This window comes from Vipera ursinii, assembly GCF_947247035.1.
Source record: "Vipera ursinii genome assembly, chromosome: 14".
Classification (NCBI taxonomy): domain Eukaryota; kingdom Metazoa; phylum Chordata; class Lepidosauria; order Squamata; family Viperidae; genus Vipera; species Vipera ursinii.
In genome coordinates this window covers 11,843,965-11,856,012 of record NC_139527.1, presented here as the reverse complement: position 1 = coordinate 11,856,012, position 12,048 = coordinate 11,843,965, and the positions used below count along the sequence as shown (strand labels likewise).

The following is a 12,048-nucleotide window of genomic DNA, read 5'->3' as shown; positions in this document are numbered from 1 at the left end:
TTCTAGTATATCTTTTGCAGTGGTGTTTTTGGTATGTTGGGCCATACTTACTTACTTTTTAAACTTATATACCGCCCTCCTCCCGTAGGACCCAGGGCAGTTCACAAGGCAATTAAAACAACATTACAATACAAAAATTAATAACAATTAAAATAGATTAAATTTTCCTTAATTAAAATCTAAAACCCCTATAACTCTGATTAAAAACCCAATTACAATAAGTTAAAAAATTAAAAAAATCCTCAGTCCTGGCCGGAAAGCTCAAAGAGCCAGGTCTTCAGGTCCCGGCGGAACGAACGAAAATCAGGGGCAGTCCTAAGCTCTACGGGTAACTGGTTCCAGAGGGCAGGCGCGCCCACAGAGAAGGCCCTCCCCCTGGGTGTTGCCCGCCGGCAATCACCCTGAGAAGGCCCTCCCTGCGGGAGCGCACAGGACGAAGGGAACTTGATGCCGGCAGCAGGTGTTCCCTCAGATATCCCAGACCCAAGCCATTTAGGGCTTTATAGGTCATCACCAGCACCTTGAGTTTCTTTTTGTGTGAAGACTGACACAAAGTATGAGTTAAGCAGCTCTGCTTTCTCCCTATTACCTGTTATTTCCTTGCCATCTTCTCTCTTTAGTGGGCCTACAGTTTCCTTGACTTTTTGCTTGTTGTTAATATATTGGAAGAAACTTTATTATCCTTGATTTCTGTTGTGAGTCTTTGTTTGTTCTAAGCCTTTGCTTTCCTGACTTCTGCTTGTCTGCTTATAATTGGCCTTAGTTATGTTCCGCTCTTTCCATTTTTTGTATTTGTCCTTTTTCTCTTTCAGTTTGTCAGAGAGATCTTGAATTTCTTGCTTTTCTTTCTCAATGGTATTGTGCTGGTCTGGGCTTTTATGATCGCATTTTTCAGAGTTTCCCACGCTTCTTAGGTTGTTTTCCCCTTTAGGAGTTTCATTCATGGGATCTTTCCTAGGTTCTCTCTGAGTTTATTAAAGTCAGCTCTTTTGAACTTCAAGACCCTGGTTGGATTGTTTTCTATTGCTGGTGTTTGCATTATATTAAATTCCAGTATGACATGGTCACTTTCACTCAAGGTTTCAGTAACTTCAACTCCCTCTATCACTTCTTCTCTATTAGTAAGAATTAAGTCCAGTATGGGTTTATATCTAATTCCCACCTCCACCATTTGGATGACAAAGTTGTCGGCTAGGTTGGTTAGGAATCTGTTTGATCTTCCGCTTGCTGTAGAGCTTGTCTCCCAGTTGATATCTGGATAGTTGAAGTCTCCCATTACTGTTGTGATATGCTTCATAAATAAGTTTGTTAACAGGTTCGGAAAGAGTTCATCTATTTCTTCTGATTGGTTGGGTGGTGAACAAGCATTGAAAGAATTAAATGAAGTTAAACAACAATTAATTTATTGGAAATGACAAAACTTCAAAAGTGTCATGATTCCAATAGATGAAGCCAATTAAAAGAACTTCAAGGCAAAGATTTCTTCCTTAAAGAACATTTTATTCAGGAAACAAAGTATCGGCACTTACATAGTTGAACCCAAGACTAAAACTTCCCTCCCCCTCCATGCAATGTAACAAGTTGCAATTCCCACCCCAGAAAGGCTGTCATAAATCACATTCACCAATTATTTTAAAATGCGGGCTCTCCTCCCTACTTTTCAGCCCGCCAAAACTTTATCTAGAATTGACCTTGATTCTCACCCAGCTACAAATGTTATGGCTAGCAGAAAACGCTCAAGCATTGCCCCCTTCCCCCCTTCCACATCCGAGAATCCCAAACAACAGAAAAGCACAAAGAAAGCAAAAGGTAAAATGGCTGCAATTTCTTAATTGTCACAGCGTTGACAAAAAGAAGATAAAATATGTCAAAACCATTTTGAAAATGAGAACCAACCAAACTCTGGCAGATCAAGAAAAGATGGGAAGAGAACGGAGGAAGGAAAGGGAAACATACATACTATGATATGCAATAGTAGAAATACTGAAGAAACAAATTTGGAAACATAGACTCATAGTCCCTCGACTTGCGACAGCAATTGAGAGCAGAATTCCAATTGGTAAGCAGTGCAGTCGTAAAGCACAACTGCATCGCTTAGTGACGCTTAGTGACGGCAATCCTTGCAGTTGCCATCATTAACGAAATCCCACTGTTTTTACACTAGGCAACTTCCTGCTTGCTCTGTGGCTCTCAAGCAGGCTGGCCGGTGGGGGAGGGGGCTCAGGGAGCCTGCATGGGGCTGTGGGCGAAGCTGGCATGGCGGGAGGGGAGAGAGGCTGGGGGAGGGGAGGCTTCCCCCAGGGACTGGTGATCTTCCCAATGACGTTCTGTGGAAGTCAGCAGTGAAAGCAGCTGCAAATGGCGAACACATGCTTGTGGCTGCTGCAACCGGTCATAAGTGCGAGCCAGTTGCCCAGATTGTGACCACGTGACTGCAGGGATGCTGGGACAGCTGGAACTCTGAAGACGGGTTCAACCTGCCAATCCTTTAGAGCCACTGGAACTTCGAGTGGTTGCTGAAAATATGGTCATAATTCAAGGATTACCCGCACTGAAAACTCAGAGAGCTTGCACTGATTTTAATGCTGAGATGCTCTAAACACAGAAGGAAAGAAACATTAAGTTTCTTCCTTCGATAAACGTGATTTCCCTCTGCAGTGCCCGTAAACTGCCATGCAACAAAAAATGAGCAGTTCCACAACTAGATGAACAGGTTCCACCAGGGTAAAATAAAAAGATTTGTTTTGCTGAGAAAAACATGAATGGGCGAAAAAAAAGTTATTTTCTACCCAGTGAACTAGCTTATTCAAATCACTTTTGCATCTAGTTCTTTTGCTTCCTGTATTTTCTGAAGTCAGAGTAGCCTCCTTAAAACCTGTCAGTTTGGCAGGCGACAATGTTAACAGGTATGTGAATTACAATGCCATGCTTTTTAATTAACTTGCATCATTCTACTTTATTATTGTTAGCTGCTGGGACTCTTAATAGATCCAGTGACAGGTAAATAAACAGTAAGCCTTCAAATATCAGGTATTATTTGCTAACAGAGACTTATAATTACCATGCATGAATTTTTAATGATCACTCAACAGAGACAGGCCTGAATTCCTGGGTGCTGGCAGCCCCATTCAGCAAATAAGGTACATCAAATCATGGGTGGCATAACATCTATGCCAATCATACAAATAAATGTGAACCAGTGGCCAGAATAACTCAGCCCCTCCTGGGCAAGGAGAGGCCACAGGGATACCTGCAAGGCTCTGGTGAGAACTATTCTAGCCATCAGCTGGATAAGTCACTCGGATTTGTTGAGAGTTGGAATCTGACTGTACCGGCCCTTTGCAATTGCTTGAGGCACAGCCTGGCCCAGACATTGGGCAGAGTTCAAGCCTTCTGGCCCTGATGTCCGTGATGTTGGTTTGAGAAGCAAACAGGGTTCTCAATTATTTCAGATCCCTGTTCCTCCTGGTTGACCAAGTCTTCTGGGAGGTGAGGAGCTCTTGGGTCGACCTCTGCCAGAGAGTATGGTCCCCTCTGCCTTGAAGCCCATTGCTGGACCCAGCAGATCTGACCTTTTTATACAATCTTCCGCCTTCCCCCCCCCGGGAGATTTAAAGCCCCCCCCCCCCGGGAGATTTCCCCTTTGACACTTCCCCAGTCAGAATCAGCATGCAGCCTGAAGGTTCTGCTGGCTCCTGCTCAAGGGCGAGTAGCAGCCAAGGTTAGGGGTGCCTTTGCGTAGGCTTGGCTTGCGCACCAAAAGAGCCAGTTTCTGGCTCGTGAGGCTCATGCCAGAGTCACCTCCCAACTGATTACCATAATGGCCTCTACATGGGGCTGTCCTCGAAGAGCATTTGGAAGCCGCCACTGGTCCAGAATGCAGCAGCGCAGGTAGTTTTCGTTATCTCTTGCTACATCCCTACTCAGCAAGCTGCACTGGTGTGATTCAAGGCAGTTGTAATCCATAAACTCCTGCATGGCAGAAAGTCAGGCTATTTGCAGTTATCAATGTAAACCGGACCAGGAAACAGACAAGCCTCAACCCTAACCACCTTTATTAGAATATCTGTAGTCACAAAACCTTGTAAGTATTGGGAATGGAAGACTGCTTTCATAAATCTCTACCTTGGTAGGAACTTACGTTTATGTTTACCTGTTTATTGCCTTGGTAATAGGACTTCGCTCTCCCCTCTAGAGTAGGACTGCCTTTCTCCCATGGTTTTTGCCTGACCTAGTTGTGGCACTGAGTGGGGCAAGCAGTGGGGCGTGGTTCGGGTCCCCTCCACTTAAAAGAAATCATCCCGTTGGACCCACAAATCACGATTTCTTTGTGGCAACGCCTGCCTTATGGAACAGCATCCCCACAGATATAGGGAGCCCTGACTCAGTTAGCCTTTCGCAAAGGCCCCGAGAACCTGGCTTATTTCCCAGGCATTTGGGTCAGGAGTTTAGGAGAGCTCCGTTGTTCATGCAATTGTACGGTTGCATTGCACTATTTACCTTGGACATCCTGGGCTACTATTTTTAACTGTTATCTTTTTAATCATTTTATAAACCCCAGATTAGGAGCATAGTGTAGGGAAGCTGCAAATGAGTGCTAAGGAATGTGGGTGGGGGCCACAAGTGGGTGGGGGCTGCAGACACTACTTGCTATGGACTGGGGCTCCTCGGAAGAAAAAACAGAGGGAGTGACTTGCAATCTTCCCTGCTGGCTCCTCATTGGCACTGCTTACGAAAAGCGGCAGGAAAAGTTGCAAGCAGCGACAACTGCACGTGACCGTGGGATGCTGTAGCCACTGTAGCTGCAAGCTGGTTGCTACTCAGCCAAACAGCCATGCCGGCCCCCGGGAGCACTGCCACAGCCAGAACCTAAAGGGCTGATTGTAAAAAGCACTCATTCAATGCCGTCACAACTTTGAACAGTTGCTGAATGAGTGGCTGCAATGTGAGGAGCGCCTAAGAATAGTGCCAGACTCAATACGTGGATCGTGTGAACAGGGTAGAAACAGTGCAGGGGGCTCTGCTTTCTCTGCGTCTGCATTTCTCTACAGTTACAAAACTTGTTATCTGTCGGTAACGTGTAACCCCAGGTACAGGAGGCAACAATAAAAAGGCTATCAATATACACGAACATTTGGAGCATTTTCTCCGCTGCTCATCCCCCACTCCCCTTGCCTTTCAAAAGAGTTGTGGCGATACCTTGAGGAAAGAGGCTGCTGTTCCTGCTTTTGGAAGTTTCGTTACTGCAGACGTTGTGGAACTGGTCTCTGTTTTAACTTTCTCTACCGTTTGCATTTTAGTTATTCCAGGCACTTTGGGCACCGAACTAACAATCCGGCTTGCTTTCTTCATTCTTGGCTGCCTGCTCGATATACATTTACTAACAATCTGCAGAGAGAAAACAGATTTTCAAAAACTGAGGGCACACAAACTATTCACGCACCTGAAAACAGCACCTCCCTGCCTACTACTTTCTGCACAGGCTACAAATCCTTCAGTCTCCCCGGAGCCTGCTCCGCTCAGCCCAAACCCAGCAGAAGCCTTTCAAACATTGACACCATTTGGCTTGGTCAGTATCAACACCGCACGAGGACTGAAATTGCACTAAAAATTGTTTGCATTCTGTAAGTGTGACGGAAATGTTTCCTCTTACACCTTAAACCTGTTTTTCTTCTTTCTGCTTTCCCCAAATTCAGAAGACCGCTTGCCCTGCACTTTGTGACTTCGAAGCTAAGCAATGGATAGATCTGAAATCTTTATCCACTCTGATTCTCATCTCTCCAAGGATATTTATGAATTTGGAGCAATAGCGTTATTGAGGCCCTTAACTGAAAATATGAGAAGATTTAATAATCAGAACATTAGTGCAAGTTACGTTTGCTTTAACACTTCCTTTCTGAAATCTGTAGAGTTTTTTTGAATCTATAGTGTGTTTATTTATTTATTAATTTTATTTGTATACCGCCCTTCTCCCAAAGGACTCAGGGCGGTGAACAGGGCAGTACATATTAAAAGACAAAATACAAAAATTAAAAAAGATTAAACAAAATGCCCACAAATAAGTTAAAACACATTAAAAAAGTAGGTTAAAACACATTAATAAAACCCAACCCCATCCCATCAGGCCAGGCCAGCTTGTTCGAAGAGGTAAGTTTTTAGATCGCGCCGGAAGGAGCGGAGGTCAGGCGCCATCCGGAGCTTGACCGGAAGATGGTTCCATAAATCCGGCGCGCCCACAGAGAAGGCCCTCCCCCTGGGGGCCGCCAGTCGGCATTCTTTGACCGGTGGCACCCTGAGGAGGCCCTCTCTGTGGGAGCGCACTGGGCGGAGGGCCAAGGCACCAAAGTTTCTTTCATTTCCCTGTATCTGCAATTTCGTATGTACATTCAAGAAAAAATGAGAACCAACTTTTTTCATGTAGAAATGAAATATAAATAGAACAAAGATAATTAGGTTTTCAAACAAGGTTAACACATTGCTTATTGGGCAAAGGTCCATCATTATAACTGAAATAGTTAAAATACCTACATACTTTTCTTACAATAATGCCACAAGATTTTTGCTATAATTACTTAGTCTTGTTATTTGTGCCAGTATTTGACAGAATGTTAAGTTTAAAGCTGGTTTGGCCGTTATTAATTTGGCTGCAGTGACTCAAACTGTAGTCATCCATCCTCCTGCCAGATTATTACAATTCATTCCACTAACGGCTGGGCAGTTTCTGTTTATGTGCCACTCTGTTACTGAACATGAGCAAAGTTGGTGCTCTCCAGCATCTATTCTGCACAATCCACACTGGTGGTCTTTGCTGCATTTCCAACCTACGTGAAAAGGTTTCCTTGTTGATTTAGAAGCCCAAGGATTGGGCTTGGAACGCTTCTCCCTTGACTAGCCAATGAGATCTCTAAGTAGGATTACTCGGAGAAATATTAAGGTGGTACGAGTGTTACCCCTTTGGAAACTCAGCAGCAGGTCCAGTTTGGCATCCCTTTACTTGGGTTTTGGGGTCCCTTGATGCAATAATTGTAGAATCTAATACACACACAGGATTTATTTTTCAAGTACTAATTAATACGTTGTAGTATTACCCCATGAAAAGCGCCCTGCATCCCTTGCCCGAGCCCACTGCTGCAAGAGCAGTCTTCAAGAAGCCATGCCTCCTAGAGAGGCTCTTGAACCCCGGCCTGCAAAAGGGCAGGGGGAACGGGGAAAAATATGTCCCAGTGCTGCAAGGGGTGCACAAAGGATCCCCCCGAACAGCAGGCCCCGGGTCCCTTCTTGGCAGGTGGCAGCACCCACTTGCCCTTCCTGCCTTCCAGTCTGCAGGACATTTCTGTGACCCCTCCCCACATGTAGCAGAGAGACAGACCAGACAGGAAACATGAACAGATAAGCTAATTCTACTTTACTCTGAAAAGGCAATTAGAATCAAACAGAATCTTGCATGTCTGAAAGTACAAATCTCCCCGCTGCCTCCTTTACAGCCTGGAAAAGTAGGGAGGGTCCTTCACCCCGGAGTCTCCCAAGGTCTTTACCACATCTTACAGGTGAGTCCAGGGCAGGGCAGGCCAGCTGGGAGGAGGCGGTTGTAAATAAAGTCTGACTTGAATTTTAATAAGGGACTTTGGGGACACGGTGACAGTCGTAAATTCAAGGGCAGGTTTCAAGTTGATTTTTTTTTAATTTCAAATGATTGCTGAACTGTTAAACGAAGACTACCTGTACGTACTAAAGTTTCCTCAAACTGATTAGATCTGCAGCACATACAGGTAATATATTTTGAAATACTGTTTCCACTAAACTGGATAGTTTTAGCCAATGACCAATTGTTTTTGCAAGCATTCTTTTCACAGAGCCACTTTTGCAATAGAGAGGTTGCAGGAGGTCCTGATTACCTCCGAACTTTGACCTGCAATCATGTTTTGGTCAGGACTAAGCTCTAGGATGCCCAGTTTTACAATGCGGAAAGAATGGAGCCCGTACATGGTAGAAAAAAAAGGCACAGGTACTTCATGGGACCAATGCCAACCCTTACTCAACCTGCAAGGGCTCTGCCTTCCTTGGAGACTAATTTGCCCAGGATCTGCCATGTTCTTTTCTAGTAAAATGGCCACAACCAGAACCCAGGCCAAGAAAAAATGCTTCTGTATCTTAATATGCACTCTATTTAAATATTCATTTAATCAGACAAACTCTTACTCAGAGCCACATCCTATTATGCTTTTTGGAGAGATAAGATGTTGGGATCACACAAAGCTCAATCTGCTTCTAGTTAAGCATCTTTTTCCTATGGTGATGAACCTGGCAATAGCAGTTCAGAGATTAATTCTAGTAATATTAGCCCCTTGCAAACCGATGGTACTCTGGGGACCATCAAACTGCAACTTGGTTTTGCTTACCCTCACAACAACCTATCAATCGTGTGAATTATGTCCACCCTCATCCTGTAACATCATTTGCTATTTGACTGGATGCCACACATAGTACAGGGATTCCTCAGTTAACGATTATTTGTTCAGCAATTGTTCATACTTGTGATTGTGCTGAATGAGCAATAGACACAACAGGTCCTCAGCGTTCCAGCCATCACAGCATCCCCATGATCACACTTTGTGACCTCATTTGGCAGCTTCCTACAAAGTCAATGGGAAGTCAACAGGAAGTTGCAAGTCCTAGTCATGTGAGATTATTGCTTAATGACCTGTGTTGTCCTCCCTTAACAATGGCAACTGGGACTGCTGGAACTGATGTCAATAGATGGCGTGGTCACATGATGTCCCACTTTATGACTTTATTGCTTAGCAACAGCAATTCTGGTTCCAACTACCCTCATTAACCCAAGTATTTGTGCTTGTCCATATCCTTTGGTGGAGCGAAGGTGGTGGTGGTGCATCCATCCTTGTGCTCCTTGACCTGTCAGCAGTATCAGCAACCATGGTATTTTTCTGCATAGGCTGGGGGCACCCTGTTATAGTGGTTTGGTTCCTTCTTCAGTGATCACTCCCAACTATGTTGATGGAGTGGAAGAACGGACTGTCCCTGTGACCACCCACTCGTGGGGTGACTCAGAGCTTGACACTCTCCCTTCTCCTGTTTAACCTCTAGATGAAACCACTGGTTCAAACCATCCATCAATTTGGTATCAACAGTACAAGGTTCCTGCCGTTTTATATCTCAATCCATAGGCATATGAAGCAAAAGATGCTTGCTACTGCTGGTGCTACTGCATTTTGAATCAACTGGTGTGTCTTCAAGGCCAGCCCATGTAGAGTGAAGTTGTCAAGGTGTCAATGCAGTGTCTGGAAACTGTTCAGGTCTGATGGAAAAGAACAGACTTTGGGTCAATCCTGAAGAGGTTGACTAGACTGAATGGCTGTTTGGTCCCCTGGATCAATGAGGTTTCATTAAGTCTTGGATAGGGACAATTTGTGACTGATGGGAGTTCATCTTGTGTGCCCAGTGCGTTCCTTCCTTGACTGGGAGGTCCTTCAGATGGTCACTCATGCCCTGATCACCTTGTAACTGGATTACCGTAATGCACTCTTCACCAGTCTGCCCTTGAAGATCGAACAGTTGGTTCAAAATGCAGCAGCACCAGCAATAGCAGGCATTTTTGCCCAGGTAAGTCCATATATAAGTATTATTGGTTGACAGTTGGTTTCTGGGTGATGCTGATTGTCACCTACAAAGCTTTTCAATTCATACGATGTAGTTATACAAGGGACCAAAATCTAAAAATTTTTGTTGATGTACTCCAGGTCCCCTCTTTTGTAAACTGGCCAGAATTTTCTGGAATAGTAGCCATAACACATTTAAATAAATGATAATAAACAATATTCAAATGAATCCCCCCCTTCCTCTCCCTTCCATTCCTTCTCAAATAATTCCAGCCAATTGCATGCCCATGCCTACTGTTCTAATGATAAATGCACCCACAAACTCTGCATGGTTTACTGGAATTTTAATTACAGGATATCAGAATGCTTGAAACAACATGGAAGGAGCACACTAAATCTTGTCCAAAGCTTGGAACAAAGTGCTGGAATGGAAGGTGCTTTATTCCAAATTCAGAACAGTATTAACTTTTCCGCTGCGTTTATTTTAAATCTTAGAATAAACTCAAAAACAGTTACACGTACTCAACAGTAAACTGTGAACAATGTCAATCTTTGAATACTCCAAAGAGCACACAGGGGACTTGCAAGAAATAGTATTTATTTTATTTTACAGCAAAAGGGAGGGTAGAAGAGAAGTGGGCTGTCATAAGACAGCTCAATGAAGACCAAACATATATAGTTACTACTGAATGTAGAGAGGGAGAAAGAGGTTGCAATATTACTAGCTGGCTCTAGCTTGCTGCAACATTTTGTTGTGGTCCAGCTTGCAATAAGACACATTTAGCTGGACAGACACAAGCATGCCATATTTTGTATACACCCACTTCTTGCTATGAATTATGTTAATTTGCACAATCACATTTGAATCAAAAGCTTGAGCAACAGCTTTAGCAAATCATTTTTTAAGAGGCCAATAAACAAAAACTTCTCATTGGTTTCCACCTGAATACTGCAGTTTCATCCTATATTTTACAGGGATTTCGGATTTCATTCTGATCTTTACTTAAGAGACAGATCTGCCAGAGACCTTATTTGTTCCAACCCAATTAGTCCTCCTGCTTTAATCTCATTACCCAAATCTCATATACTGGACTCCAGATGCCCAGCACAATTCAGATTCTGTGTTGGAATTATGGGTACAAAGATCTCCAGTGACTTAAACTGTGTCAAGTCCCAATTCTCTTCCTTAAAATGACTGATAGGTTCGTCATGAAACAACGTCCCCATCACGCTCCAGGAATCTGGGACTTTTACTGATTAATTGCCCACGAGAGGCGCAGATGGAAGAGGAGCCGGCCATGCCAGAGGGACGCGGTCACGAGAGTAAGTAAAGGGCAGTCAAGTAGAGCAACAGAGAAATCCCGGTTGGGCATCATTACGATGCTTAGCTCGTGAATTAACTTTTTCCGAAGAAATAAAACACAGATATACAATGTTAAACATCCAGGTCAAAGTCGCCGTTCCCCCTACCGAGCCTTTCCTCCATTCCAGCATCTAGCCCCAAATCAGAGATGAAACCGCGCACGGAGCGATTCTCTTCTTCCACGAAGGGCTTGCGCCAGCCTCCCCCCGCCGCCCCCAAAAGGCCCGGCTCTCCCTGGGGCGGCGGTGCCTCGGAGCTAAGCCGGCGCAGGGTGGGCAACTCCGGGCTGCTCATCAGGATCGATCCATTAACTGAGATTTGCGGGCAGCCGGCGTCTCCTCCTTCCTAACCGGGGCCACTTTTGAGATGGGCGGACTGCAATTCCCAGGATGCCGAGCGACGCCGCCCGGGGAATCCTGGGAGTTGCGGGGCAGACACCTCAGCGGTCAGGCCGGGAAGCGCCTGGAAGCCCCCCCCGCCCCGCCCGGGAAGCCGCCCGAAGAGCGCCCCGGCGACCCTCCGCGCGGCCCGCCCTGCCCGGGCCGCCTCAGAGCCAGGGCCGCCCGCCGCGCGGCCCTCGAGGGCCGGCAGCTCCGCCGCGGACTGGCCGGGCCCAGCTGCCCCGCCGCCGAGCTCCCCGGGCCTCAAAGGCCGAGCGTGCCAGCGCCCCGGCCTTACCTGAAGCGCCGCTGCCTCCTTCCGCGGGGGGCGACCGGGCGGGCGGGCGGGCGCGGCGCTTCTTCGCTCCCTGGCGCGCTGGGCGCCACCGCGCAGGCGCCGACGGGGTCGCAACTGCACGCCCCGCCCCCAAGCCTGGCGAGGGGAGCGCGCACGCGCCTAGGGAGGGGCGGGGCCAGTCAGCTGCTGCCGCTGCTGCTCTTCGCCGGCTGTTCCGTGTCCCTCCCTCCCTCCCTCCCTCTGCACGTTCACCGTTCCTTCCTTTTCCTACCCCCCCCCCCGTCCGCGGCTCCTCCTTCCTCCGCAGGGCTCGGGCAGGCAGAGCGACGTGGCCTCCCGGGCGTTCCTGGCCGGGGCTCGGAAGGCCCTCGCTGCTGGCGCCCTCCCGGG

The 12,048-nt window shown here is 46.4% G+C and overlaps 1 protein-coding gene across 1 annotated transcript in view; it reads right to left on the bottom strand.

Moving 5' to 3' along the window:
- SPECC1L (sperm antigen with calponin homology and coiled-coil domains 1 like) overlaps positions 1 to 11,756 on the bottom strand; it is a 71,485-nt gene extending 59,729 nt beyond the window's left edge. Inside the window, exons 1-2 of the mRNA XM_083373851.1 lie at positions 11,659 to 11,756; positions 5,200 to 5,388 (exon numbers count right to left, since the gene is read on the bottom strand). Of these exons, the coding sequence (XP_083229977.1) occupies positions 5,200 to 5,352 (153 nt within the window). The 5' untranslated portion in view covers positions 5,353 to 5,388; positions 11,659 to 11,756. The remainder of the gene's footprint in view (positions 1 to 5,199; positions 5,389 to 11,658) is intronic.
- Positions 11,757 to 12,048: the final 292 nt, after the last annotated feature.